The following is a 25,490-nucleotide window of genomic DNA, read 5'->3' on the forward strand; positions in this document are numbered from 1 at the left end:
TTTATTATAATGAGATTATAACGAGGCAAAGGTCAGTGCAAGGGCAGACTTCTACAGGCTGCACAGGCACTAGAAACCAGATTATTTTAGTTTAGTTTTAGTTCCTTGATATCCAGATATGTTTGTTGTACGTTTAACTGCAAGATGGATAGGTTGGAAAGTCCCAGGGTGGTCCTTGGGTGGAGTTAGAACATCTGCAGAACCATTGCCCAGCCCTCTGTTGCTCATGTCTGACTTCCTCTGTAACAAATAGGCCTTTCACATGTATACCACTCTGTATTCTGTATGTCTATCACACATGACTGTTAGTTCCCTGCTCAAGTTTTCAGTGATTCATCATTTTCTGTAGTAGTGATGTCCAACAGAAATTTCTATAATGATGAAGGATTCTATAATCTATACTGTCTAGTAGGGTAGTCACTAGTTACATGTGGCTATTGAGTACTTGAAACATGACTCATGAAACTGAGGTAATGAATTTGTAATTTTGTTTGATTTTAATTGATTAATGTAAATGGTCCCAGGTAGTTTCTGACTACTGTACTAGGAAGCACAGGTCTATAATGTCAAGGCCAAACTTCTTTAGACCACAGCCTTGTAACACCAAGACTAGGGTTCGGTTCCTCTTATTGACCAGCTGACAAAAAAAAAAAAAAGAAGAAGAAGAAGAAAAAAGGGCCAAACTTCTTATCAAGCACTAAAGATCCTGCATAAGTTTATTTATTTATTTATTTATTTATTTATTTTTAAAATTTTTTTTTATTTTTAAAAGATGACCGGTAAGAGGATCTTAACCCTTGACTTGGTGTTGTGAGCACCACGCTCAGCCAGTGAGCGAACCGGCCATCCGTATATGGGATCCGAACCCGGGGCCTTGGTGTTACCAGCATCGCACTCTCCCGAGTGAGCCACGGGCCGGCCCCTGCATAAGTTTAAAGGTCCTGTTAGAATCTGTTTATATTGTCATGTGTTGTAAGTATGTGGCGGGGGAGGGGGGAGGACAGAAGTAGTTTTTTATTCTTGTTCCATAGATATTTGCATATTTGCATATGGACAATGAAAAACCTAAAGAAGAAAAGTTGTTCGTGGAAGAGACAGAGAGCAAATTCCCCATTTGGGATGAGTATTTTAAAGGGAGTAGGCCAATACCTTCCTATTCAAGAGTGTTCCCAGGATTAAGTGTCCGGGGCCAAAGAGCCCGGTCATAGCCTGCCCAGGGTCATGAAGCCCTGCCAATAGCCCTCTGACACTAAAGATATAAATGCTGTGACCTTTCTGCCTTTTTCTCCTTCTTACTGCTTGCACAGCCCTAGGCGTAGATCACTGCTGCTTTGCTTTAGATAGCTGAGAAATGTTCCATTTCCTGGAACGATTTGCCCTGTGATTTTTCCCAGAAAACATCTGCATACTTCCTTATCTGTGATTCCCTCCTGCTGTCTATATAAGCTGTGACCTTCTGGCTAATAAACGAGACTTGATCAGAACACTGTCTTGTCTGCATTTCTCGCGTCTCTTGTCCCATCCAATTCCCACTCCCCCCTCCAGGGTCTGCGTTGAATATCCCGCGGGTCCGGACAATTAAGAAAATTGAGGAAGTACGCTTATATCTGAGAGGGGATCTACTATGCCAGGTTCTTTACCGTCTTCGCATTTAAATCTTGCAATATTCCTGCAATACCTCTTCCCTTTAGATGATAAAGAAATAGTCTTCAGAAAAAGATTGAACAACCAAACAGAAAAATGAGCAGAGCTATGGACAAAAAACTAATTTCATAAAGTCCAAATGCCTAATAAACAAATGAGAAGTTTCTCAACCTTACTAGTAGTCAGGAAAATGAAAATTAAAGCAGCACAATAATTATCATTTGATTGGCTATTATAAAAGACTAAAAATGGGCAGTGTAGCAAGTATTCATTGAAGAAGCTTACATTTCATTGCCCACTATATGCCAGTGAAGGGAATTAGAATAAATCACCCCAAAATATGCTACTTTGACATAAGGATTATTTTGAAGGGAAGGCAATTAAGAAGCAGCAGACACTGGAAGAACTCTGTGGCCTCCCTTTTTGCCTAAATTTCCCTTTGTAAAGGTGTTTCCCTCTCTAGTACCAGGAAGAGGAGAATGGCTCTTATATGCATAACAAACTTTACTAAGTAACCTTTATCTACCATTCATTTTCTAATCAACATTCCACAATTTACTTTCTCTGCGAGCTCAACACCCCCCCCCCTTTTTCTGTCTAGTTACTTCTACATAATTTATCTTTTGTTAAGACCCCAAGTCTAACTGCTTCTTTGGGTTTTCACATTTTTTTTCAGTGAGACTCCATGCATATAAAAATATAAAATATTAACATCTATAAATAAATATATACCATTTTTCCTGTTGATTTGTCTTTTGTCAGTTTAATTTGTAGGCCCCAGCCACAGAAACTTCACTCACTGCTACACATGCTAGTGAAATAAAAGATATAAATCCCTGATTTTCTTGATGATTTGTAATAAAATTGAAAATAACTAAATATCCATCTAAAAGAAAATGGTTAAATTATGATATATCTACACTATGAAATACTAGAAAATGTTTAAAACTAGAATGTGGTAAAATAATTATGTATTGATGCAGGTTGGGGAAGCCAAGTAGCTGTTAATGCATAAAAATCAAGATGTGGAGCAACGAGTGAAACCAGGGGACATATCCTTGATTTGTCCTACCTGTTCCCATGATCTCTGTCAGAACAGGGCTTGGCCGGGGGAGGGGGGAATTAGCAAAATCAAAACTGCTTGACCAGACATGGATTCTTTTGAATAGCAATAAAGTATGATTAACAATAAGAATAAAGTTAGTTAAACATACACTTTCTTTAGGCTAAAACTTGATTGAAGGACAGGATGTTTGTTCCTTAACTGAATGCCTTATGGCTTAAGGTAACATCCGTAATGCCAGTCTCAAGATGTCTTTGCAGACCACCTGCAACTACAAGCCTGCTTTTAAGCAGAAACTGACTTAAAGCTACCTGGGAGTTCCAGACCTTTAAACTCCTTTGACTGGCCACTCAAATAAATGCTAATCTTTATCACTGCAAACTTTGACCTGAGAGACTTCTTAGTCATTTGGGAGATGGATGTCAGGCCTCTCTTGGTTTGGTAACACAAGTATTATCCCATTAATTAAAAAAAAAAAAAAAAATTTTTTTTAAAGTTATTATAACCTCTATAATCCTAGCCAGTTTGCACCCTCATCTTGAAAACAGACTCAGCATAGGATTCCAAGAAACAACTCTCCTGCAGCCAAAGATAATTGAAAGCAATGTGCATCCTTATTGCACTTTCTCAGAACATTGCCAAAAGAAGTATGTTTTCTCTTAAAAATGCTCTTTTTCTCTTTCAGTCTCAGTTATCACAGAGCAGTTGGTCTCCACAAAAATCTCTCATATTCCTCTCTCCTTACTCCCTAAAAGTCTCTCCTAGATGCAACAGGATTAGATTCTTGCATTTTCTGCTCTTCTTTGCCCTTCTTGATTTGTTATTTTCTATCCCTAGTTGTTTTCCCTTATTTCAATATAAATTCCCTGGCTCCCTGAGATTCCTCCTTGTCTCCTCCCAACTCATTACCTCAATATGTGTATTAAAGACTTAAGACCTGGCGACTAATTGTTTGGCGGTAGGGAGAATACTACAGGAGAGGGAAAAAAATGTTCTTGTTATGCCGGTAATTGAAAAGAAGCAGAATAAAGATATTATGTACACACAATATGAGCGCGACTATGGAAAACATATAACCTAAAACCTTTTATGGAAAGAAAAATAAGATGGTGTAAGGAAGGTCATTAAAATGTTAATGAAGATTATTTTTAATTGTTTTCCTAAAAGCAGATTCTCTCCCATACGAGTATCAACTTCTTGGTATTTTCTCAAATATTTATGATAAGCATGTATTTTATAATAAACAGACTTAAAATATTGATATGCCTTAAGAAATTTGATAATTATGTAGCTCTTAGCTGGAATCTATATTTTTGGCCATTATCTAGATTCAGATACATATGAGTTTATTTGCCTGAAATAACAAGGCATTTCCAGCCCGGGAACTCAATTCAACAGAAAAGGAAGTCAGAAAGAACAGGTTTGTCCAGTAACTTTTCTAATGTCAGAAGGACAACTAATCTGAATACAATGTGGGTTTTTCACTTGCTGTGTCCATTAGCTCCCCGCTGCATGGTTAAGTCCTGAATATAGGGTGAGACTTAGAAGAAAACCTGACAGACTGTGAGTTCTCAAAGAAAAAAATAAAAAAGAAAACCTGAATAAAGTGTTTACACTAAACCATTTGTTAGCACTGAAGCAAAAGAAGTAAAGCATTGCCTTGTTTGAATTTCCCCCCCAAAACTTAATCCCCACTGTAACTATTGAGGGTGGGAAATCCTGCTATGGTAATTGAAAGGTGGGGACGAAGAGGTAATTAGATTCTAGGACCATGCTGTAGTGAATGGATTAATAATGGTGGTCAGGGGCATGGCTCTGAGGGTTTTAAAAGGAGAGTATATGAGATTAGTCTCTCTCTCTCTGCTCCACCATTTTCTGCCATGTGAAATGCCTGGGTCACTGTTGCCACCACCAAAGTCTTCACCAAATGTGTTCTCTGGACTTTGGACTTCCCAGCCTCCAAAACTGTGAGAAATAAATTTTGTTTTCTTACAAATTACCCAGTTCCAAGTATTTTGTTATAAGCAACATAAAAGTACTAATACCAGCATTGAGACAAATTGTGATGCAAAGGGGCAAGAGACGCCTTTGCTTCTGTTTGAACCACAGCTTGGTTTAAGTACATTAAGAGTTCCAGAGAACCCAGGTCCAATTTGATGCCTTGCAAGCTGCAAGTGTCAGGGATGGAGCTGTGTGGAAGAATGCAGCTAGCAGCATTTGCCAGATCTCTTCCACCTGTGCTGTCAGGGAGTCTACATTTCAACAGTAAATATCAACCAAAAGGTCCACAGCAGGAGAGAGAAAACAGCAAGGCTTATTTAGGACCACATCTGAGATAGTCACTGGGAATGGCTATGGGAATATCTGGGGAGTAGAAGGTTCTTTTCAGGTCCCTTCGAAGATGGTGCTGCAGTTGCCTGAAAGAAAAGCCTGTAAAAATGGCTGACACGACACATGGGAAAATTGTTTCTTACCCCTCCTCTCAATACATCATCAACTCTATTCTTACTGAACACACAGCTCCTGCTTAAAAATCTTTCAACCTGCTCCTCTTCCTCCTTTTTCAGCTGGTGTTTTTGATTATTACAGGCATGTTGGGTGGGAAGAAAGAGGATGCAAAGTGTAAATATAGTGTTATTATTAACCCTTTATGATGCTTGTATTTGGGGAATGAACAGGTAAGACTCAAACCACTTTTGGCTAGATAAATATTAGATTTATTGTTTGAGAGAGAATTTGATACATATTTACATCCAAATTGTTTGACAGTAGGGCAAATTAATATCCCTGAAAAAGATTTTATTGAGCCTCCTGACATACTGACAGATGACATTTTAAATTATTTGTATCCTTGTCCTTCACTTATGTGGACAATCAAGAATTACGTCTTTTGGATAACTAAGTTCATACTTTGTAACAGCCTTGCATGTAAAGAATGCAAAAGACATAGATATCTGGTCTGATTGTATATCTGGTAGGCTTGGGATTCCACTTATCGGAATTCTATTTTCAAAATTTCTATGTTGGTAACTGCTTAGCTCTCAGGGTTTATCAGTGCAAATGGCCTCCTGATTTTTATAAAACAAAAACTAGCTCTTCTTTGGCAGGCAAAATGTTTCCACGGAATTGATCTTCTTTGCTCACATTAAGTATCAAAGATTGGATTTTTCTGAATGTGTTGTCGATGCAACATCTTTAACACTTTAATTGACATGAAATGATCTCAGCCTCGTAAAGTATGCTCTCTAAATGGTTAGTTTTTTCTTTTGCCTTTGAAACAGTGTAAGCATTTTACAACACCTGGTTCTTTGAAAAGCAGAACTCACACCATACCTACAAGTTGGCATACAGCCAAGAAAGTCCTTTTGTGTGTGTGTGTGTTTGTGGTGAATCATTCATAGCCTGTAAGATCTATCAAAATAGCTTTGTTTGAAAACCTTGTTTTCCCTGTCTTTTTTCTGATGACTCAGATTTCAGTACTTTCATGTCTAGATTCTCTTTTCTTTCTTGTTTCTCATCATGTTCATTCAGAAGATGTTCTTTCACTAGTTCCAAAATTTGTATTTCTATATTCTGTCAGTTTTCATCTTGAAACATACACATAGCAATATGCTCTGAATCATAAAATTCTGCATTAAATCCCAACACTTAAAAAAAAAAAAACAATATTCTTCATAGTTTACCTGCACTTCTCTTTCCATTTTTATTTAGTACAAATTTATTAACATTTTAAATCATTGGCACTTAACTTTATTTTACTTTTAGGAAGGTTTTGGCTGCAAGAAAAAAGAAAACCAATGCTAAGCAACTTAAACCATAAGGACACAACATTTCATGGATGAATATGAAAACTATGGTGGTTCAGGATTGGTTGAATTAATAAGTAGTTCAATAATGGCCTCAAGGACTCAGGTTCTTCCCATCTCTCTGCTATTACTTTCAATCAGTTTTATTGAGACATAATTTGTATATCATAAAATTCATCAATTTTAATTATAAAATTAGAGGACTTTTGACAAATGTATAATCATGTAACCACTACAACAATCAAGAAATTGAACATTTCTATCATTACAAAAAGTTCCATTAGTTCCTTTGCCGTCAATCCCATCTCCTCAACACAATCCCTGCCAATTCCAAATAAATGGCATTATACAGTACGTTGTCTTTTTTTCACATAGCATCATGCTTTTGAGTTTCATCTAGTTTGTTGATTGTATCAGTAGTGTGTTCTTTTTTATTGCTGAATGATACTACATTGTATAGGAGATATATTATGTTTATCCATTCATCAGTTGATGGGAATTTGTTTCCAGTTTTTGGCTATTATACATGAAGCTGATATAAACAATTCACATGTAAGTCTTTGTGTAGGTTTACATTTCTTTTGGCTATATACCTAGGAACATGAATGCTAAGTCACATATTAATTATATGTTTAACCTTATAAGAAACTGCCAAACTGCAGCTGTACCATCACCAGCAATGTAAGATAATTCCCGTTGCTCCCCATCCTTGCCAGCACTTACTATTTTAATAGTGTTTCTTGAAGAGCAAAATTTTTAAATTTTGTTTTGCTTTGTTTTTTTAGTTTTGAAGTTAATTTACTAATTTCTTCTGTAGGTTTCCAGCTTTATTTATTTATAGTTTCTAATTACACAAACTCAAAGATCACAAAGATTTTCTCTTAGGTTTTGTTCCAGAAGTTTTATAGTTTTTAGCTCTCGTATTTAGATTTAGGTCTGTGATCAATTTCAGGTTAATTTTTATGTGGCGTGTGAGTTAAGGGTTAAGGTTATTTTTCTAACTTTTTTTTTTTTTCTTTTTCATATATATGGATATCTAAGTGTTCTAACATCATTTGTTGAATGGTCTGCCTTTCCTGGTATATTACTACAGCTATTCTAGGCATCACATCCAGAACAATACCCAGAAGTGATCATCTCTTTCTAGAAAGTATCCAGGAAACTATTTTTTTTAACCTCTTATTACCTAGACTTGGCACATGCTTACTGCTTACCGTCTAAACCAATCACTGGAAATTGGAATGGTGCCATTATTCATTCAACAAGAAAATGGTGTGTTTTCTATATCCATTCTAGGGGCTGGGGATATGTCATGACTAAAACAGGCGAAAATATTGCCTGCCCTCATGAAACATACAATTTACTGAGGAAGACTACAAATATTTCTCTATTGTCAAAATAAATAAGTAAACTGTGTAATATGTTGCTATATAGTAGTATGGGCTATGGGGGAAAAATGCAAAGGGAGTTATGAAATATCGTGGGTGAGCTGAAATTTTAGATAGAGTGGTTAGGAGAGGTCTCACTGAGTGGACTTTTGAATAAAGACCTGAAGAAAGTGAAGTAGGCCATACAAATACAAGACTAAGTGTGGTTCAGTTGGAAGGAAAAGTGCAAAGTTCCTGAGAACAGCAGGAGGCTACTGTGGTTGGAGTGAGTAACAGAAGATGGGGAGAGGTGCAGAACAGGTACATCATTGTAGTTAAGTTGTTCTTGACCAGGGGCAATTTTGGAAAAATTCGGTAATGTTTGGGGACATTTGGGTACTCATAACTTGGGAGGGAGGGAGTGCTGGGGAGGCCAGGGATGGTGCTAAATATCCTGTAATCACTGGACAGCCTACCTCTCCACCCTCCTCCTCCTCCTCCCCTTGCCCCACACCCCCAAAAGAATTATCTGGCCTGAGCCTGAATGTCAATAGTGCAGAGGTTAAGAAATGCTGTTTTAGATCATAGTAAAGCGGGGAGGGGAGGCGGTGGAGAGGAATGGGTAAAGGGGCATGAAAATCAAGTACAATGTATTTTGATAAGTAAAATTAAATTAAATTTTTAAAAAACTGTTTTATACAGAATAAATGAGAATGACACTAAAGTGTCTTAAGCTTAAGAATTATTAAAGTTAAACTTTTAAAAGGATTACTTGGCTCTTGGTTGTGAATAAACTGAAGGAGTAGAAAGATAGAAAACAAGGATAGCACTTAGGAGAGTGCAATTTTCCAGACAAGAGAATATAGATTAGACCAGGATGATGCCAGTAGAGGTGGTATGTGGTGGATTCTGGATATATTTTGAAGGAGGAGCTAACAGGATTTACTAACACACTGAATATGTGGGTATGAAAGAGAGAAGCTAAGAAAGAGCAATCTGTTGTGGCTGGTGCTGGAGCTGCATCTTCCCAAAGAAAGTGACCTGGGAAGTGGTGCAAATCTGAACAAATTTGGAATGGAGGAAAGAGTTCTCCACAGCATCTGTTTTATAGGGAGCTTATGGAAATAAGAATGGACATTGTTGGATTGGTGAATGACTACTTTAAAGGGCACAATTATTCTATTTCAAAATTTCTTTGAAAATGCTCTTATATCCACAAAATTGAGTGTTTTTTAAGAAATGTCTTCTCATGCCATCTCTCATTTTGCTAAGAGTGTGGTAGATGTAGGAAGTCTCAGTTCCTTTTTCCATCAAAGTCACTTAAGGGCTCTGATTTCCCTTTCAGTATTTGCATCCCAAGCAATTATTGAGTGTTCCTATGTAGAATAGAATGTTGATGTATTGTTTGGTGATTGTTTTCTGAGCATTTGTTTGATCTACTCTATAATATTATACGCCATGAGACCTATGTGTTAGAAAACTACTTTACATATTTCTCTCAATAGTCACAACCTTATAACTAACAATCTTATAGCCTTGTAACTAGGGTCATTTCCATTTCACAGACGAAAAAAAATTGAAGTTTAGTAATTCCGTTTAGTGAAGATTATCCCACTAGTAAACGGCAGAAGTAGGTCCTGAGCCTTGAATGCGGTGTAGGCCTCCCTCCTCTCACGAGTTTTCGAGTTTCACAGGGTTTGGTTAGTCTGACTAGTTGCCTGGTCAGTGCTGGGCGAAGACTCGCCTACTGATTTGGAAGCTTGATACTCAGGTCATGGTACAGGAGACCTAAAATTCCTCCTACACAAACGCACGTGGTGGTTGTTTCACCCCAGACTGACAGAATGGCTCATCGTCCAGACCCTGGCGGGCGAGGGTGGATGACAACAACACAGCTCCCATTTCCGATGTAGCCCCGCCACTCCGTCCTCTTCGCCCGGGCAAGGCCAAGCCCCTGGAAGGAGATCGCTGGCTGCGGCCTGGCCGAGGCTCCGCGGGCCGCGCGGCCTGCATCCCCAACGCGAGCCGGGACCCAACGGCGCCGGGCCCGGCCTGCGCAGCGGGCCAAGCGGAGGGGAGTTAGTTTGGCTCCTTCCTAGGGCCGGCCAGGGTGCAAGGCCCGCCTACCCGCGGGATTGGAGGCCTGCGGGCCCCGCCCGGCCCCCAGAGGCGGTGCGGACGGCCCGGCGGCGCGGACGGCCCGGCGGCGCGGGACGCAGGCCCGGTCTGTCTTCTCTCGCTCGGAGGTCCCGGGGGTCGGGGCGGGACTCGGGCACGTCCGCGCCCGGCTCTCTGCTGGCGCGGACCGCACGGCGCCCCAAGACCGGGGAGGGGCCGCTATCGGCGTCCCTGCCCCGGCCGGCGTGGCTGCTTCCGCGGTTGGTCCAGACTTTCTCCTAACTCGGAGTGAGAACCAGGCGCTCTCTTCAACTCGGCTTTGGCGAGAGCGGGGTCGGGGGAGTTAGGCGGAGAGAGAGGGTGGAGCTTCTTCTTAGGCGGTGGGTGCGGAGAGCTGGAGGCGGGAAGTTGGTCTCCAGACGCCCGCGGGCTGCGCGGTGGTTCGGGCCTGGGAGTCCTGGGGCCGCTGGGGAGGGGCGGACCGGGAGGGTGGGCTGCGCTGCCCTCGTGCCCGCTCCGTGGCCAGTGGCCTGGCTCGTGTTAGGCCCCTCGGTGCCGGTGTGTCGCTGGAAAGTCCTGTTGAGCACTTCATCACAGCCCTAGAACGTTACCCAGAAGCAGAAGGTACACCCGTGGCGGGGACCGGCCCTGAGAGGGCCTGCCGCTCCCCCTTAGGAAGGTGAGCGCGGGATCCGCCGCCAGGACGTGCATGTCATGGGCTCTCCTTTCAGGTCCTGAGCCCTGATGTCACTGCCTTCCCCCCAAACTGTATTTATCTTTTTCTAATTATTTAGAACTTATGCCCTACTCAGTAGCTGTTCTTCGAAGACTTTAAGTTTTAAATCAGCAAATGCGTAATGGGAACTAGTAAATACAAGTATTATGTACTGAGTTTTGTGGGGGGTCGAGGGGAACCCCCACAAAAACATTTTCTCTTTTATAATACAATGCTCTGGTCATGGTTCACCACCCAAATTGCCAGCCTCTCTTATGTGCCTGTCAGGAGAGGACAGGTGAATATTGTTGAGGATGTATGCAACTACTGTGTCCTTTCATCCTACCTGGGAGGTTGCTGCTGTTAAGTAAAAGATAATAGGGCATCGGATGATGCAAGTGAAGGAGAGAAAACTTATTAAAAGGAACAGATACTTTCTCATATGGAAGATAGGAAGATTATATGAAGAAAACTTAGCCTTTATGTTTTTATACATATATTTATAATTCACTTTCATATAAAAGCCACTTAGTTTTTAAAAGTTCTTTAGAAGTATTTACAGGATCACAGTTACTTTCACATTTAAATTGGTTTCAGGTGTATATGCTAGAATATATTTTTTTCCCCAAGAAGTTTTCTCTTTCATCTCAAAATCTCCCATTGTGAAATTCACTAACCTGTGTACCATTATAATTAATTGATTAAAGTTGTATAGCTATGCTTTGGGGATTATGCATTTTGTTGTTGATGGTATAGCAGTAATCTTAAAGGCAGGGCTGTTTTCACTGTGATGAGGGTGGGAAGGGAGAGGGTAAGAGGGCAAGAAGCTGAGGGAGTAGGGTGCCAACCCTGAAGCTACCCACTGGCCTGGTATTCTGCTAAATTGTATATATCCATGAAAATTCCTTGCTCATTTAACAAATATTTACCGAGTACCTACTCTGTCAGATGCTTCGCTTGGTGGTGGGATGCGTGTTGCCATTGTCTAGGTCTTCCCAGGCTAAAGCTGTATTCTTTCCTAGTGACTGAAGACCTTCCCCATCTTTCTACACATAGCATTCTCAACGGAAGGAGTATTTGCGGGTACATAAAATTAACTCTTTGTTTCTTAAGGTGTGTATTCTGCACCGTTAATAATGTATTATAGACCCCCTAAATGAATTTGGAAATGTTGGGTTAGCTGAAATAGTTTTTTTAAGATAAAAAGTTTAATGTACTTTTATTAAATTAATTTTATTAATTATATTCAAATTCTACATATCCTTTTGGTTTTTTATTAAAAGAATTTAATTTTCTTAATTGAAACATTGATCATACATATTTATGTGGTACAGAGTTATGTTTCAATACATGTATACAATGTGTGATGATCAGAGTAGTTAGCATACTGATCTTCACAAAAATTCAACAGATTGGTTTGTTTTGTTTTTTAATATCAGTAACTCTTTGACTTCAATATTGTAATATATGTGAATTTCTGATATGAATATAGTGTGTGGGCTTTCCCAAACTGAATTGACTTCAGAATCCTGATTTCTAGGAATCCAGGAAAGTTCCCCATGGAAAACATTTTGGGAAAATGTGTTTTTACTCTAAAGAGTTTTTTTTTTTTTTTTTTAAATCATTTATATCTCACTTCTGCCAACAGAAGTGATGCCACCAAGAAGAAATGAGAAATACAAACTTCCAGTTCCACTTCCAGAAGGCAAGGTTCTGGATGATACAGAAGGAAAACAATGGGTGCTGGGCAAGATGATTGGCTCTGGAGGATTTGGATTGATATATTTAGGTAAAGTATAACTGTAAATTACCATATGTTCTTATATATATATGTGACTGTAATTGTAATTATTTAATGTTTTAAAAATTGAAATTCTGAAATAATATAGAATTGATAAATGTACTTTATTAAAATTGATAAATATACTTTATTAAGTAATATGCAGATAGTTAATCTTTAGGTTCAAGACATCACTGACTTACTCCTTGTTGTCCATGTTTTTCTGAATGACTCTTAGAAGTCTTTTCAGTGCATCATTACACAGTCTGCCAGACAAAATGCTAATGTTCTTTTTTTGAGAGCTTGTTTTCCTGGAAACATGATTTTTACAGCTCAGAAACCACAACTGTATGAATACAAACACTTTCTGTTTGTGGATCTTAATCATTAATATGTAGGTAATATAAGGGCCTAGTTATTTCTTAACTGGGCTTCTCTGGAGAATTAAGCCTTAATAACTCAAGGTATCTATTGCATGGAATGAATTAACTTCTCTCTTGTGCATCCAGAGTGGTACTATTTATGTGCCATCCTTTGGGTAACTGAGAAAATAGACACGCAAATTATCATGTGTTCTGTGGTACAGATAAGGAACCCTGGTTGGGTATACTTTTACACTGCATTTAAACATTTAAAAATTACATTGAATTTAAACAGATCATTCAGGGCCTTCTTAAGTCTGTGGTGGAATAAGGAGGGGATATCCATTGCAAGACTGGATTTGATGAAAAAAATAAAATCAGTATTAGTGATTTAAAAAAGTATATATTCTCAGTGATAAATTCTTCTGAACGTATTGAGTCACATTACATCTGTCTCTATAGGACTTTGTTGTTAAAAGATCTCCTTTGGGGGAATCTTGGGTTCATCATCAAATACAAGGGTGCTTCAAAAAGTTTATGGAAAGATTCATGTTATCTTTTAATTCTATTTTCATGAACTTTTTGAGGCACCCTCATATTTTCAAACTAACGTGTTTCATGGATCATGAATGGTAAAGATTCTCTTCTGATAAAATTAAGATCTGTAGTTTTGAATGAATGATATTCATTCAATAATAAACTGTTTATTAATTACCTCGGTGTCTAATCTAGTTGGAAAAGACAAGTTAGCACAAAAAATTGTATAGGCTAAGTAAAGGATAGTTTCTCCATTTAAAGGGTTTGAATTTACTTGAAAAATGCTGTGATTGTACCTGCTGGATTGAATGACATAGCACTGTTCAATGGAAATGTAAGACATGTAATTTAAAATTTTCTATGTGCCGCATTGAAAAATGTTAAACAGGTAAAATTTATTTTAATATTAAACATTATTTAATCTAGTATGTCCAAAGTAATATCATTTTAACATGTTGTCACTATAAAAGAATTAGATACTTTACTTTTTTAGTAAAGGTCTTTAAGATCCAGGGTGTATCTAGTCTCAAAGTCTCAATAGCCACATGTGATTAGTGGCTACTGTATGGGGTAATGCAGATAAAGACCATGCGAGTACTTGGAGTCCACAGAAAGTAGAAGTGTCATTCGAGACAGGAATTAGTGAATTCTCTTTTGTAGCAAAAAGTTAAAATCTCTACTGTACTGTTTTGACTCAAGGTCAGAGATAGGGAGTTGAATAAATTATTACTGATGTGGCTGAGTTATAAACTTGTATCCCACAGCTTATTACTTACACTTTTAGTTTTTTAATGTTTGAATTATTTAAGTAATTTCGAAGAACTGGAGAAAATATTGATTGTAATGAACTTATTCTCTTTCTCTTTTAAAAATGTAAATATTTAAGTATGAGGGTACTTTAAAAAGTTCGTAGTGGGCTGGCCAGTTGACTCAGTTGGTTAGAGTGTGGTGTTGCAACACCAAAGTCAAGGGTTCGGATCCTCATACCAGCCAGCTGCCAAAAACAAAAACAAAAAAACGTTCACGGAAAAGTAGAATTAAAAGATAATATGAATCTTTCCATGAATCCTTGTATTAATATGTATTTAAATTTAAGTGCATATGAAAGATTAAATATTATGTCTATACCCATATATACATACATACTCACTACTTGTGTGGTTCCTGTTATGAAAAAGGAATATATTTGCTCAGGCATGTGATTTGTCTGTCCCTATTCAAATGCAGAAAATCCTTCTTTCAGTCTTAAGTATGTCACATGTTTTTTACTTATTTTTTCTCATTACCAAAATAATATTTTTTTTAACAACATATTTCAAGATTTAGTATGTTATGCAGCCCCCTCCACCATCTGAATTTTAGAACCTCGACACTGGGAAGATCAGCAAGTGCACACCATTGGGGAAAATTTTAAAGATGTGTTTTGCTATTTTGAGGGAAAAAGCTCTATACTTCAGAATATTTGATAAACCTGTGTGTTACAAATGTTGTCATTGTTCCATCAAAAGTACTAATGAATCGTAGAATCAGTTTGACTTCATTAAACTTGGTTTTTACAGATTATTTTCAATAATAAATTATATAAGCAAATCCATATTACGTTACATCATGTTTTTGCATTTTAGTATGTATCTCATCACTTCCTGTATATAAGTGAAAAGCAGTTAAAGTCGAGTTTTCTTTAAAACTTTTGTATCTAGCTACCTTCTTTTTAGGTGTTCTTTCCGGATACACTGTTTCAGCAGACACACTATCATCGTTTGCTCCCTAAGGCTGATAAGAAACTAGCATCTATGTCTAACTCATTGTGCATGTACAACTGTCCTCTAGCTTTGAGATCAATAGCCAAGGCCTTTCGGTAATCAGCAACTTACAGTAAAGGGGAAGGGCAGAGAAGTTTGGTATTTACTCTTGACTTGAAGAAATAATGTGCCTGCAGCATTAACAGAAACAGTTATGAGAGAGAAAAGTCTGAATACAAAAACAAAGTCAAGGTACTTTCTTTGTATATGAAAAGAGTGGGATTGGTGTTGGTGGGGAGAAGAGAAAGAAAGGAAACTGGTTTAGGGGATGGGAAAATTTTTTTTTGCTGTCATTTTAGTACCAAGTGAAAAAGGTTCTAAAACTCTTGGGAAGGAGAGAGAACTGAGGGTCTGAACTGTATTCTAATGCTAGGTCTAACGTTCTCTAAGGGAGAGTTGCATAAATAAGTGCTGGGATTTTGGTGTTAGGCAAATTTGATTTGAATCCAGAACTGACTAAGCCACTTACAAACTGAGTGACTTTCACCTACTTAATCCTTTGGAGGCTTTGTTTCTATTCTGTATGATAGGGATGATAACAATTATGAGGATTAAATGGGATAAATATTTTCAAAGAACTTGGATCTTGATAAGTTCTTAATAAATGTTATTTATTTATTTACTTAGAATTAATGATTCTAAATATCTGATGCCACAGTGGATAGGATGGTGTCAAAGACCTCCATTGGAAGGATTTTCTATTTATCCTGCCATGGATTGTGGTAGTTTAGCTGCTGATGTGGTAAAAGTAAGAACAGAGAAAGTCAACTGGAGACTATGACATTTTACTGACCACCCTTTGTCTATTTTCCTTCTTAAAATTTACTTTGGTAGCCATAATGGGTGGTGAAAAGTTCTCATTTAAGCTGTACCTTATCTGCTTCAGATATGAAAGATACTGGGTTTCAAACATTATTCAAAATCTAGGAAAACAGAATTATAGGATAAATTTCAGCTAAATTACTTTGAAAGCTTACTATATAGTAAACATAGATATGATTCATCTGTGAAAGTTTTGGTTTTTTGAAGTTGGGCATAGTGGTGACCATTTGGAATGTCAAGCAGAGTAGATGTTCACAATTTTGCTTGAAAGATTGAGACTGAGGTTGGGGTATTTAACCTATGGAAGCCAGTTTGCTTTGTTCTCTTCCATGATTATAGATGTCACCCTTAACTTTCATCTGCAGTCTTACAGATGAGTACCCTTAGTCACTCATCTTGTCTCAATTTAGGAAAGTTGAGTCAAGGTAACTATCATGATGTCATGTAAAAGAATATTCATGTGCTTTATTGACAGTAAATCAATAGCATTATCTTTTATAAAGAATAACACATTATAATAACTAAAATTAAAATGGTGGTGAAGCCTTAAGATTGGATCATTTATCCACGGATAAATGTTTAGACTTCATCCAAATGACTGTCAGACATTTTTTGGACCATGCTGTCAGATTAGCCTAATTATGCTCTTTAGAAACAGAAGGAATCTTTTTGGGGGGAGATTTTAGAAATTGTCAAAGTTTAACTCATTTGTTTTATCGGTACAGAAATATTTCTGTTTATGAAGTAGGAAAAAACATTTGTGTGTGTGCGTAGTTTTGTTTTATTTTTTAGTCAGCTGTAATGAATTAATTTTTAAGTTGTGTAGAATGATGTTCAGAAGAGCCCAGTGACAGTGCTAGCAGCAAGGTAGAGTTATTGGAACACATGTTGCTTCATTACACGTTGCAGTAGTAAGTTTTATTTTGGCAGTGTTTTATAGAGAAGGCTTTGAGGTAAGCAGTTAGTCTTATTTAACACAATGCAACACTATGATGCCACTACAATTGTTACTAGGCAGTTTTGCACATGATACCATGGGTGTGAAAAGATGAAGGGAATAAATGTGAAAATAAAGATAATTTGTACTGGAAACTATAGTGTATATGATAAAGTAGTTCCCAGATGAAGGCATTGATACGGTGACCTAAACTCAAAAGATGAAGGGATCACGGGATTTTGTGAATTTAGTACACTTGTTGGGCCTATACACAGGAAATAAAAGTCCCTAGAAGATGTATTTTGATTTTGTATGTACGGTCCATAGGCTATTAATTTTGAGTTTTTAAAGAGATAGCTGTGTTCATTTACCTATCAGTTAATCAATCTAAGTATTTAAGATAAAAGTTTGGGTTCTTTATATGAAAAGGGAGAGTCCTTGAAAGGCTTAGCCTTTGCTTGTCTTTCATTTTTTTAAAATGTCTGACCTTTTTAACATATTTTGTATTATAGTTCTTCATTTTCAGCATTTTATTGCCAAACTCTTTTGCCTTAAGGGAAGGTTTATAAACTACTTCATTCTTCAGTGCATATTTGTATTATGTTTCCTCCATTGTACCTGTTACTATCTTGTAACTGTTTATAATGGTCAAGGTTTTTTTAATTTGAAACCTATTGCTATGGGGAAATTTCTTCATCCCAAAATGAGCTCACCTCTATTGCCACACAATAAAAGAATTCTCAGCTTTGAGAGCTTCTGGCTTTCTTATGAAATATGGATAGACTTCTGCTTCTGAAGTGTTTTAGGTTTTTTTTTTCCTTTAGATAAGGAAGAAGAGAATAAATAGTATGAGGTATGTTCCTTCTTTTAGTACACAAGAATATCTATATTTATAAAATAAATGAGAAGAAAATTAAGAAACTTTAAAGCTCTAAATGAGATAATTTACTAGAAATTAGCTTTTTGTATGACGAAAATTTGTCCATTATCCACACTTAAAGGTTCTTAAGGAATTTATACTGCTTAGATACTTGTTTTTGCAATTAGTCCTTCTTCAGAATGTTTGTTCCTTATAGCTTCGTTACATGGACTGATTTTTTCCTGAACACTACACGGTATACTATGTAAATGAATATTTTAGGAGAAAAGACAGAAAACTCAGAAATTATTTCAAGGCAATTGTTGAAGACTTTCATTGTTTTTTTTTAAAAAGGTAGCCTTTAGTTAGCCAGGTGGACTTATTTTATCTTTAACTTCTCCAATTAAGTAATCCTTGAGGAAAAAGATTTTGTAGGAAGACATCTATTGAAGGCCAGGAACATCTACAGATGCAGTGTGATCCCAAGCAATGAAGCATGTGGCCCTTCACTGGCATTATATGATAACAGGAGGATCTTCTGGCAGAAGAACTGACTTTTGCTGCGTTCTGCATGCTGCCCCTCCAAACCCATCTTTGATTGGCACCTATGCCCTATTGAAACTGGCATCACACCTTCTGAGTGGGCACAGTGCCAGGCTAGCAGATGGGTATGGGCAAAAGCATGCCAGAAACCCAGTATGTGAATCAAGTTTAAGTATCAGGGGCCCAAACTCCCATCCAGGGATATAAAAACTGCAGTCTGTTGAGAGCTTTTTGTGCTTAAGGTTAAAGGACATGCCATTTCTACTCCAGCTTAGAGGCTGATTAATTTTGAAAGTCAAACAGGAGCTCCTGTGGCTGTGTCAGGCAAAATTCTATCTTTGGTGAATGAGAATTACTACTTCACGTAGGGAAGAGAAAGTATTGTGATGAAGTTTCCAATGAGAGTTACTCTCCTGCAAGTGCGTCCAGCACTTAAGCAGCATGCATTCAGTGGAGATGAATATTTCTATTCTCCAGTAGAGCCAGGTGCAATCAAAGCCAGATCTTCAACCTGCTGCAGTAAAGAACCCTAAATTTAGAAAGGGCAGGCAAAGTTTAGAAGAACTCCTTGGTGGCAGCTCTTCTCACCATGAGCTGATGAGCTTCACAAAAGTGTATAAAGGAGATGAAGGGAAAACTCCAAATAAAAAACCTTTAGAATATTTTATCCTGATACAGAAAGATCTTTAACAAACCAAGGGAAAAAGTCTACTCCTTTCTCCTCAATACAGAAATTCTTCTGAATTTTCTCTTAATAAAAACTTTATTTACCAAAACGTTAGGACCAACTTAATGCATAGGTATCAAAGTTTCCTGTTCTTACATTTATTTCATTGCATGTCTATCATGCATATAAACTTTGCTTCTTGAATAATGGATTTTGCATAAGATTGAGTTCTAAACATATTCCTTACGATTGTCTCACACCCACTACAGAATTGCACCCCCACCCCCCCCAAAAAAAGGGTGGCATTTCTTTTGATGACTTTAATCACATCTCCTGAATACTCTTAAATTTACAGGAATGACTGTAACACCAGCTGTGGCCAAGAAAAGCTTTTCCTAATCGCCTTATAGCCATTGCTTTTGCTTTTCCACTGTGTAAACTTTGTTAGTGAATCTATGGAACAGATTCCATGAGACCGTTGTGAATACTTCAACGTATTCAAAACATATAACTGCCACAAATTAAACTACTAAAACTAAAGCTGGCGCATTGTAACTGCCAAGTAAAACTGGCACGTCCCTCTGTCAGACTGCAGGAGAGTGTGCCATACAGTCCTCGGAAAACACAATTCATCCAGAAGCACTCTTGTCACTTGCTCTGATATTAAACCAGGGAAAGTGACATTAATTAAAGAAGTGACATGAGCCAACAAAGGCAATGAAATTCTAAGCTTTGGCTCATGTGCAGACCTCCATCCAACCTGTTCTGCTTAGGTATTGTGGCTATTTCTGAAGAGTAACTAGTGTGGCTACTTTCACCCCTCTACCTCTCATCTTCCTATTCTGAAACATCATTTTTAAGCAACTGACATTTAATATCCAGGGTTGGCCTAGTTAATTGGTACATTGGTAGTCATTTCAGGGCTTCCCAAAATAGTGGTGTGGTGGCATGTAATGCACTTACTGCACTTGGTAACTGCATGAGGTGTAAAACAACTAGAGGTAGAGGAGAATTGGTCTAACATAATGGTAACCAGCAGGCCAAACAGCAGAGTACCTAGACTTGGTAGACTGGAAGCTAGGAGGATCTGTTGCAAGGACTGGTTGTGGAAACAAATGGTGGCTGGTAGGCTTTATGAAAATTCTGACATGTTAAAGAGGCAAGCATGGGAGTATCCATAACCTTTCTCTCCCTTTCTTTGTTCCCGTAGCATGCTTTCTCCACAATGCTCATCTCACTATTTCATATGATTACTATTTGTATACTTTTTAACCCCTCCTCCCCTCTTAGCATACATATACTACATTGTAAACTCCTTACAGACAGTCTCTCATAGTGCTTAAACATAGCCTTCCATATTATAGTTTTTTCAAAAATAATTTGTTAAATTAACTCTAGAATTAGTCTGTTATGGAAAAATCATTTTACAGTAAATAGGTTGAGACTAAATTTTGGGCTCTCTATGCTATATGTGGTTTGTCTGTAAGGCTCTGTACTTTCAGATTTAGAGACATTATTTTGTATATTTTGGAGAGTTTGGGGAAGAGAAATATCAGTCCATTCTCTTTTCAAGTATATTTTTAAAATACAAGAAACTGTGTACTTAATCCATAGATTGTAGGATTTATTAGTAAAAATCTACTCTGTTTAATGCCTAGTTTGTTTGGGTTAAAAAATGAACATTGTGTTAAGACTAACCAGTTTTGTGTTTAGAATAAAGTAAAGTTGCATTTTCGAGTTGCATTTAATTAAAGTAGACCTAATAGCAAGTATAAACTTTTGTGGGAAAAAGGATGGTGTTTACTGTTAAATGGATTGACTTGGAGGCATATAACATGCATAAGAAATCAAGTTTTCAAAGAATATAAACACAACTTTAACAGAAAATAAATTATTGGAATTTATTTTAATCCAAGTTTATGAAAGGGTTTTTTAAAGTTTTTGTTATGGTTTCTGAGCATAGGTATTTTATGTTTGAGACTGGGAATTTTCTATCTATGTAATTAGTCATGAAGTTTAATGTACATTTTTCATATCAGGCAGACAATGCCTTCAGAGAGGCAGCAGTGCTGCAAAGGAGCAAGAAAAGAAGGCCAAAGTTGACACACACAGAGGCAAAACAGTGTAGGAAAATCAACACGTTTTGCAAAATCAATCATTGAAAATGTGTCAGCGTTCGGGAGACTGGCTTTAATTTGCAATCCAAGTGAAATAGAGAATTTAAATATGAGAGGCAGTATTATTGAGCCCAGCATGCCTGCTACCACTTGTTTGACTAGCTGAGAATAGAACACTGAGAGGCAAGGGCTCAAAGTTAAATGAACATTTATACATTTTAAAATCAAATGAAGGATTCAGAGTATATTCATGAATTAAAATTTTTTTCAGAACCCTAAATTTAATCAGCTGGAATTACTTTTAAAGTGTCATTCTGTTTAACTTTTGGGAATGATGAATTTGCCTTTTAATAGAGATGTTGTATTTCATCATGAAGATGAAACAAACTGTCTTTTGTTAATTATTCCCCAGAGACACTGGCCATTTTTCTCTCCTATGCTTAGTGTGGAGTAAAGGCAGCTTCCTGCAAATTTATTTCAAGCAAGAGCAATTGGAAGCTTCAACATGTGTGAAAGAGGTGCATGGAGAACATTGATTCTATTTCAGGTATTCTGAGTGCCACCTAATGAACCTCATAGAGGAAATGTTACCAAACATTTACCTCACTGAGGAGGCCATGAGCATAGAATATAGAAAAGTAAGAAAAGAATGGAAGAGAAAGTATCAAATATATCTATGGCATCTGATAACTGCTGGGACTGGTTTTTGAAATCTTTTTTAGGAAATCATCATATTCATCAACTGCTAAAATCTTTCACTTAGTGTATACCAAACTCTGTGTTAAGTGCTTTACATGCATTATATATTTTACTCCTCCCAACAACTTGGTAAGGAAGATACTGAGGTCTAAGACAATTAAGTAATTTGGCTCCAGGCCACAGTTTTAATAATTATCTTCATCTACATTTGAACTCAGGTCTCTGCTCTACTAACTGATGTCCCTTGTCAAAGAGCACTTCGAATTTAGCCAGAGACAATAGTGGCAAATGGCGTGCTTATGACAAGCTCATTTCCAAAATTACAGCAATATGTAATTGATAGTATTGGCAGCTAATTTAGGAAATCTGTTAGTGATGGTGCTAATAATGGTGTCATTTTCATTTAGATTGACAACTCAAGGCGTGGAGCATCAGTGATATGTTTTTAATATTATTAAGATCACAAAATCTGTGAAAGAACATCTGGTATTTATAGTAAACCTAATGTTAAGCACTGGAAAAAATACATTAAAAATGTACTATACCTTAGATCAAATCATATTTTTTTGAAAAAGAAGTGAGAATAGTCAACCAATAGTGCATACAATCCAATGGGAAAGATTTGATGGATTTTCATGCTTTTTCAAAAATAAATAAATTTGTTTTATTTTTAGGGATTTTGTACATTTGTTTTGAGTCAAATAAGCAACAGGAAGCTCTGAAGAAGCCTCTTTAAATCCCAATGGTATGTTTTTTAATAAGCATCATGTAAAAATAGGTAGTTTTACAAATATCAAATTATTTTTGATGATGTCTTTTCATTGGATAATAATTTAAAGATACTCTGCTTACATAAATAAGACTTTTAAAGAGTAAAAGAACAAAAAAAATATGTAGGTAAGTGGAATCTTGTTAAAGAATGTGTCCCCTTAGGAAATTTTTTCAGATGCCTAGATATTTTATTTATAATAGAAGTCTAGGTTTTGGAAAATTACTTAGTTTTTCCAAGATATTACACATTAGCAATGATTTATTACCTACCTATAGGTGATTTTATGTAAAAGTTAGAACATTTCATGTAGAGATAAACCCTTAGATCTTTCTAAATGAGAAGAGATATTCATTAGATACTGCAATGCCAGTTTTTATGCTAGAATACTTTTTTCTTTGGAGTATTAACACAGCAAGAAAAATAATGAACAAAATACATGCTGTTTCATTAAAATGTTTTTGAACACTTACAGTGATGTGGTATTATTAATTTCAATTTCTGGAGAACGTGAAGAAAAGCTATTTATTATACTTGGGCTTGTTTCTCTCAAAAGATTTTGTGTTTTAATTTAGATCTCCAGTGTCAAATGTGAGCATTATAATTGAGATTAGAGTATCAGTTATGTAAACCTTCTATCTTACAAAGTATTAGGAGAATGGTAGAAGAAAAAGTAGTAAAACTGACTTAAAAAATTCCACATAATATACTACAAGAGAAGTGAGAAGAAAACAAAATGAAGCTGTATATCGAATGGGCAAATGTTGCTGTATGATGAAAAGGGGAAGAAAAAATTGCATAGACTTCCATAATCACCACAATTTCTACCCCAGCAGAAAGCTTTTGAGCAGGTATAAACATTCTGAAATTAACTAGTTTGATGTAAATTGAATACAACATGGAATCTGTAAAAATAAGAGGTTTTTATTGGGGAGAAGGACTTTTAAGTTCCTTCTGACTCTGAAAACCTTTGAGATCCTGGAAGATAGTGTTAAATATATTTGTATATGCTTTATTGATATTGAAAGTTGTTTTTACTTTAAAGTTATTGCCAGATAGTTTCAACATTTCTGTCATTTTGTCATTGGTGTCTGTCGATTGTCTTTTTCTCATGTGAGTTTTTTCTGGTCTTTTGTCTGCCTGTAATTTTGGACTATATCATGGATATATTGAATATTATGGGCATTTGGGTCTTGTTTATTTCTAACAGAGAATACCAGTATTTTGTTTCAGCAGGAAGTCTTTGTGTTGCATTCAGGCCTCAAGTTTTAGGCAGTCTTCTGATTTGGGGACTAATGTCAATTGAGTTTTCAATAGCAAAAGTGTTATTATGAGGTCTGTCCCATGTGTTTTCCACTCAGTGACCAGTCTGGGACTTGGGAAGTGATTTATCCTGTAATTTTCAAAGTCTGTATATGCTGGGTTTTTTTTTTGTTGTTGTTGTTGTTTTTAAGTTAAGGATCTTTTTTTCATTATTATTATTCAAAGTATTTTAACTTTTACTTGTACATATTTGTGGGGTGCAGTTCATTGTTTCAGTACATGCACATAGTGCACAGTGATTCACTTAGAGTAGACAGCATAGTTTTGTACGCGTTAGTCCACCACTTTTTAGCTCCACATATACACAGCTTGCCCTCAGTGAGCCCAGGAGTTCATAAACAACATTTTTTATGGTCACCTTCCCAAGCTCTTTTCCTTCCATGATTGCCTTTGTACTTTCTGGTTCTCTGGGCTCATTTTTCAGGTTCTCTTACAAGTAAGCTGGGCCTTTATTTTTCTGCTTTGCTGTGCACTTGTGTCTAGGGCAAATGGCAAGAGAGTGGAGAGAAAAAAATAACTGGATCACCCTACTCTTTTGGGACCACAGCTTATCCAATTAGAGGTTCCCCACCTTCAGAGCTGCTGCTGCTGCTGTCATCACCACAGAATTTCTTGGGTCCTGGATGGGAGAAAACCGAGGGAAACATAAAAGGAAAAAAGAAAAACAGTATTTTCCACACTCTCTCTGACTATTAGGAAACTCATTTCCCACGCTTCTCCATTCTTCTAGCCTCAGCTGGAGGGCTTCTCCTAGAGCTCTGTCTGTCTACACTGATGCCATTTTCCAAGTTTTGGGCTTCTTTGAGTTCAGACCGAGGGATACAGTAGAAAAAAAATGAAGGTTTGGTGCTGCTGTGAATTTTGACTTTTTTTACAGTCCAGCTGCTCTCGTATATTACTATTTTTAATCAGCATACTTTATTATTTAGAGCAGTTTTAAGTTTACTGAAAGCTGAGCAGATAGTATAGTTTCCATATACCACCTCTCTCCCTCACTGTTGTCAATAGTTTCCCTTATTAACATCTGGAATTCATGTGGTATATTTGTTACAATTTATTAACCCACATTATTATCCATTAAAATTCATAATTTAGAGTTCAGTCATTGTGTTGTATAATTTTATGGGTTCTGACAAATGCAAAATGTCAAGTATCTACCCTTAGAATATCATAGAGACTAGTTTCACTGCTCTGAAATTGCCTGTACTCCACCTATTTATCCTTCTCCCCACTGCCCCTAAACTCTTCACAACCACTGATCTTTGTACTGTTTCTATAGTTTTGCCTTTTCCAGAATGGCATATAGTTGGAATCATACAGTATGCAGCCTTTTCAGACTTACTTCTTTCATTAAGCAATACGCATTTAAGGTTCTCTGTGTCTTTTTGTGGCTTGGTAGCACATTTCTTTTCAGTGCTAAATAATATTTTATTATATAGATATACTTAGAGTTTTTATCATGAATTGGATTTTGCCAAATGCTTTTTTTGTATGTATTAGTATAATCCTGTGATTTTTCTTTTATAATTTATTGATGTGCTGGATTACATTAATTGACTT

The 25,490-nt window shown here is 36.8% G+C and overlaps 1 protein-coding gene across 10 annotated transcripts in view; it reads left to right on the plus strand.

Annotated features, from left to right (window-relative positions):
• The first annotated feature begins 10,075 nt into the window (after window positions 1–10,075).
• VRK2 (VRK serine/threonine kinase 2) overlaps window positions 10,076–25,490 on the plus strand; it is a 106,712-nt gene continuing 91,297 nt past the window's right edge. For 2 of the 10 annotated variants that reach the window (XM_063077866.1, XM_063077875.1), the window contains exons 1-3: window positions 10,119–10,677; window positions 11,736–11,826; window positions 12,362–12,502. In XM_063077866.1, the coding sequence (XP_062933936.1) occupies window positions 12,367–12,502 (136 nt within the window). In that variant the 5' untranslated portion in view covers window positions 10,119–10,677; window positions 11,736–11,826; window positions 12,362–12,366. The other 8 variants (XM_063077869.1, XM_063077873.1, XM_063077867.1 and 5 more) reach the window with 8 other exon arrangements.

Source organism: Cynocephalus volans, chromosome 14 (assembly GCF_027409185.1).
Source record: "Cynocephalus volans isolate mCynVol1 chromosome 14, mCynVol1.pri, whole genome shotgun sequence".
Taxonomy (NCBI): domain Eukaryota; kingdom Metazoa; phylum Chordata; class Mammalia; order Dermoptera; family Cynocephalidae; genus Cynocephalus; species Cynocephalus volans.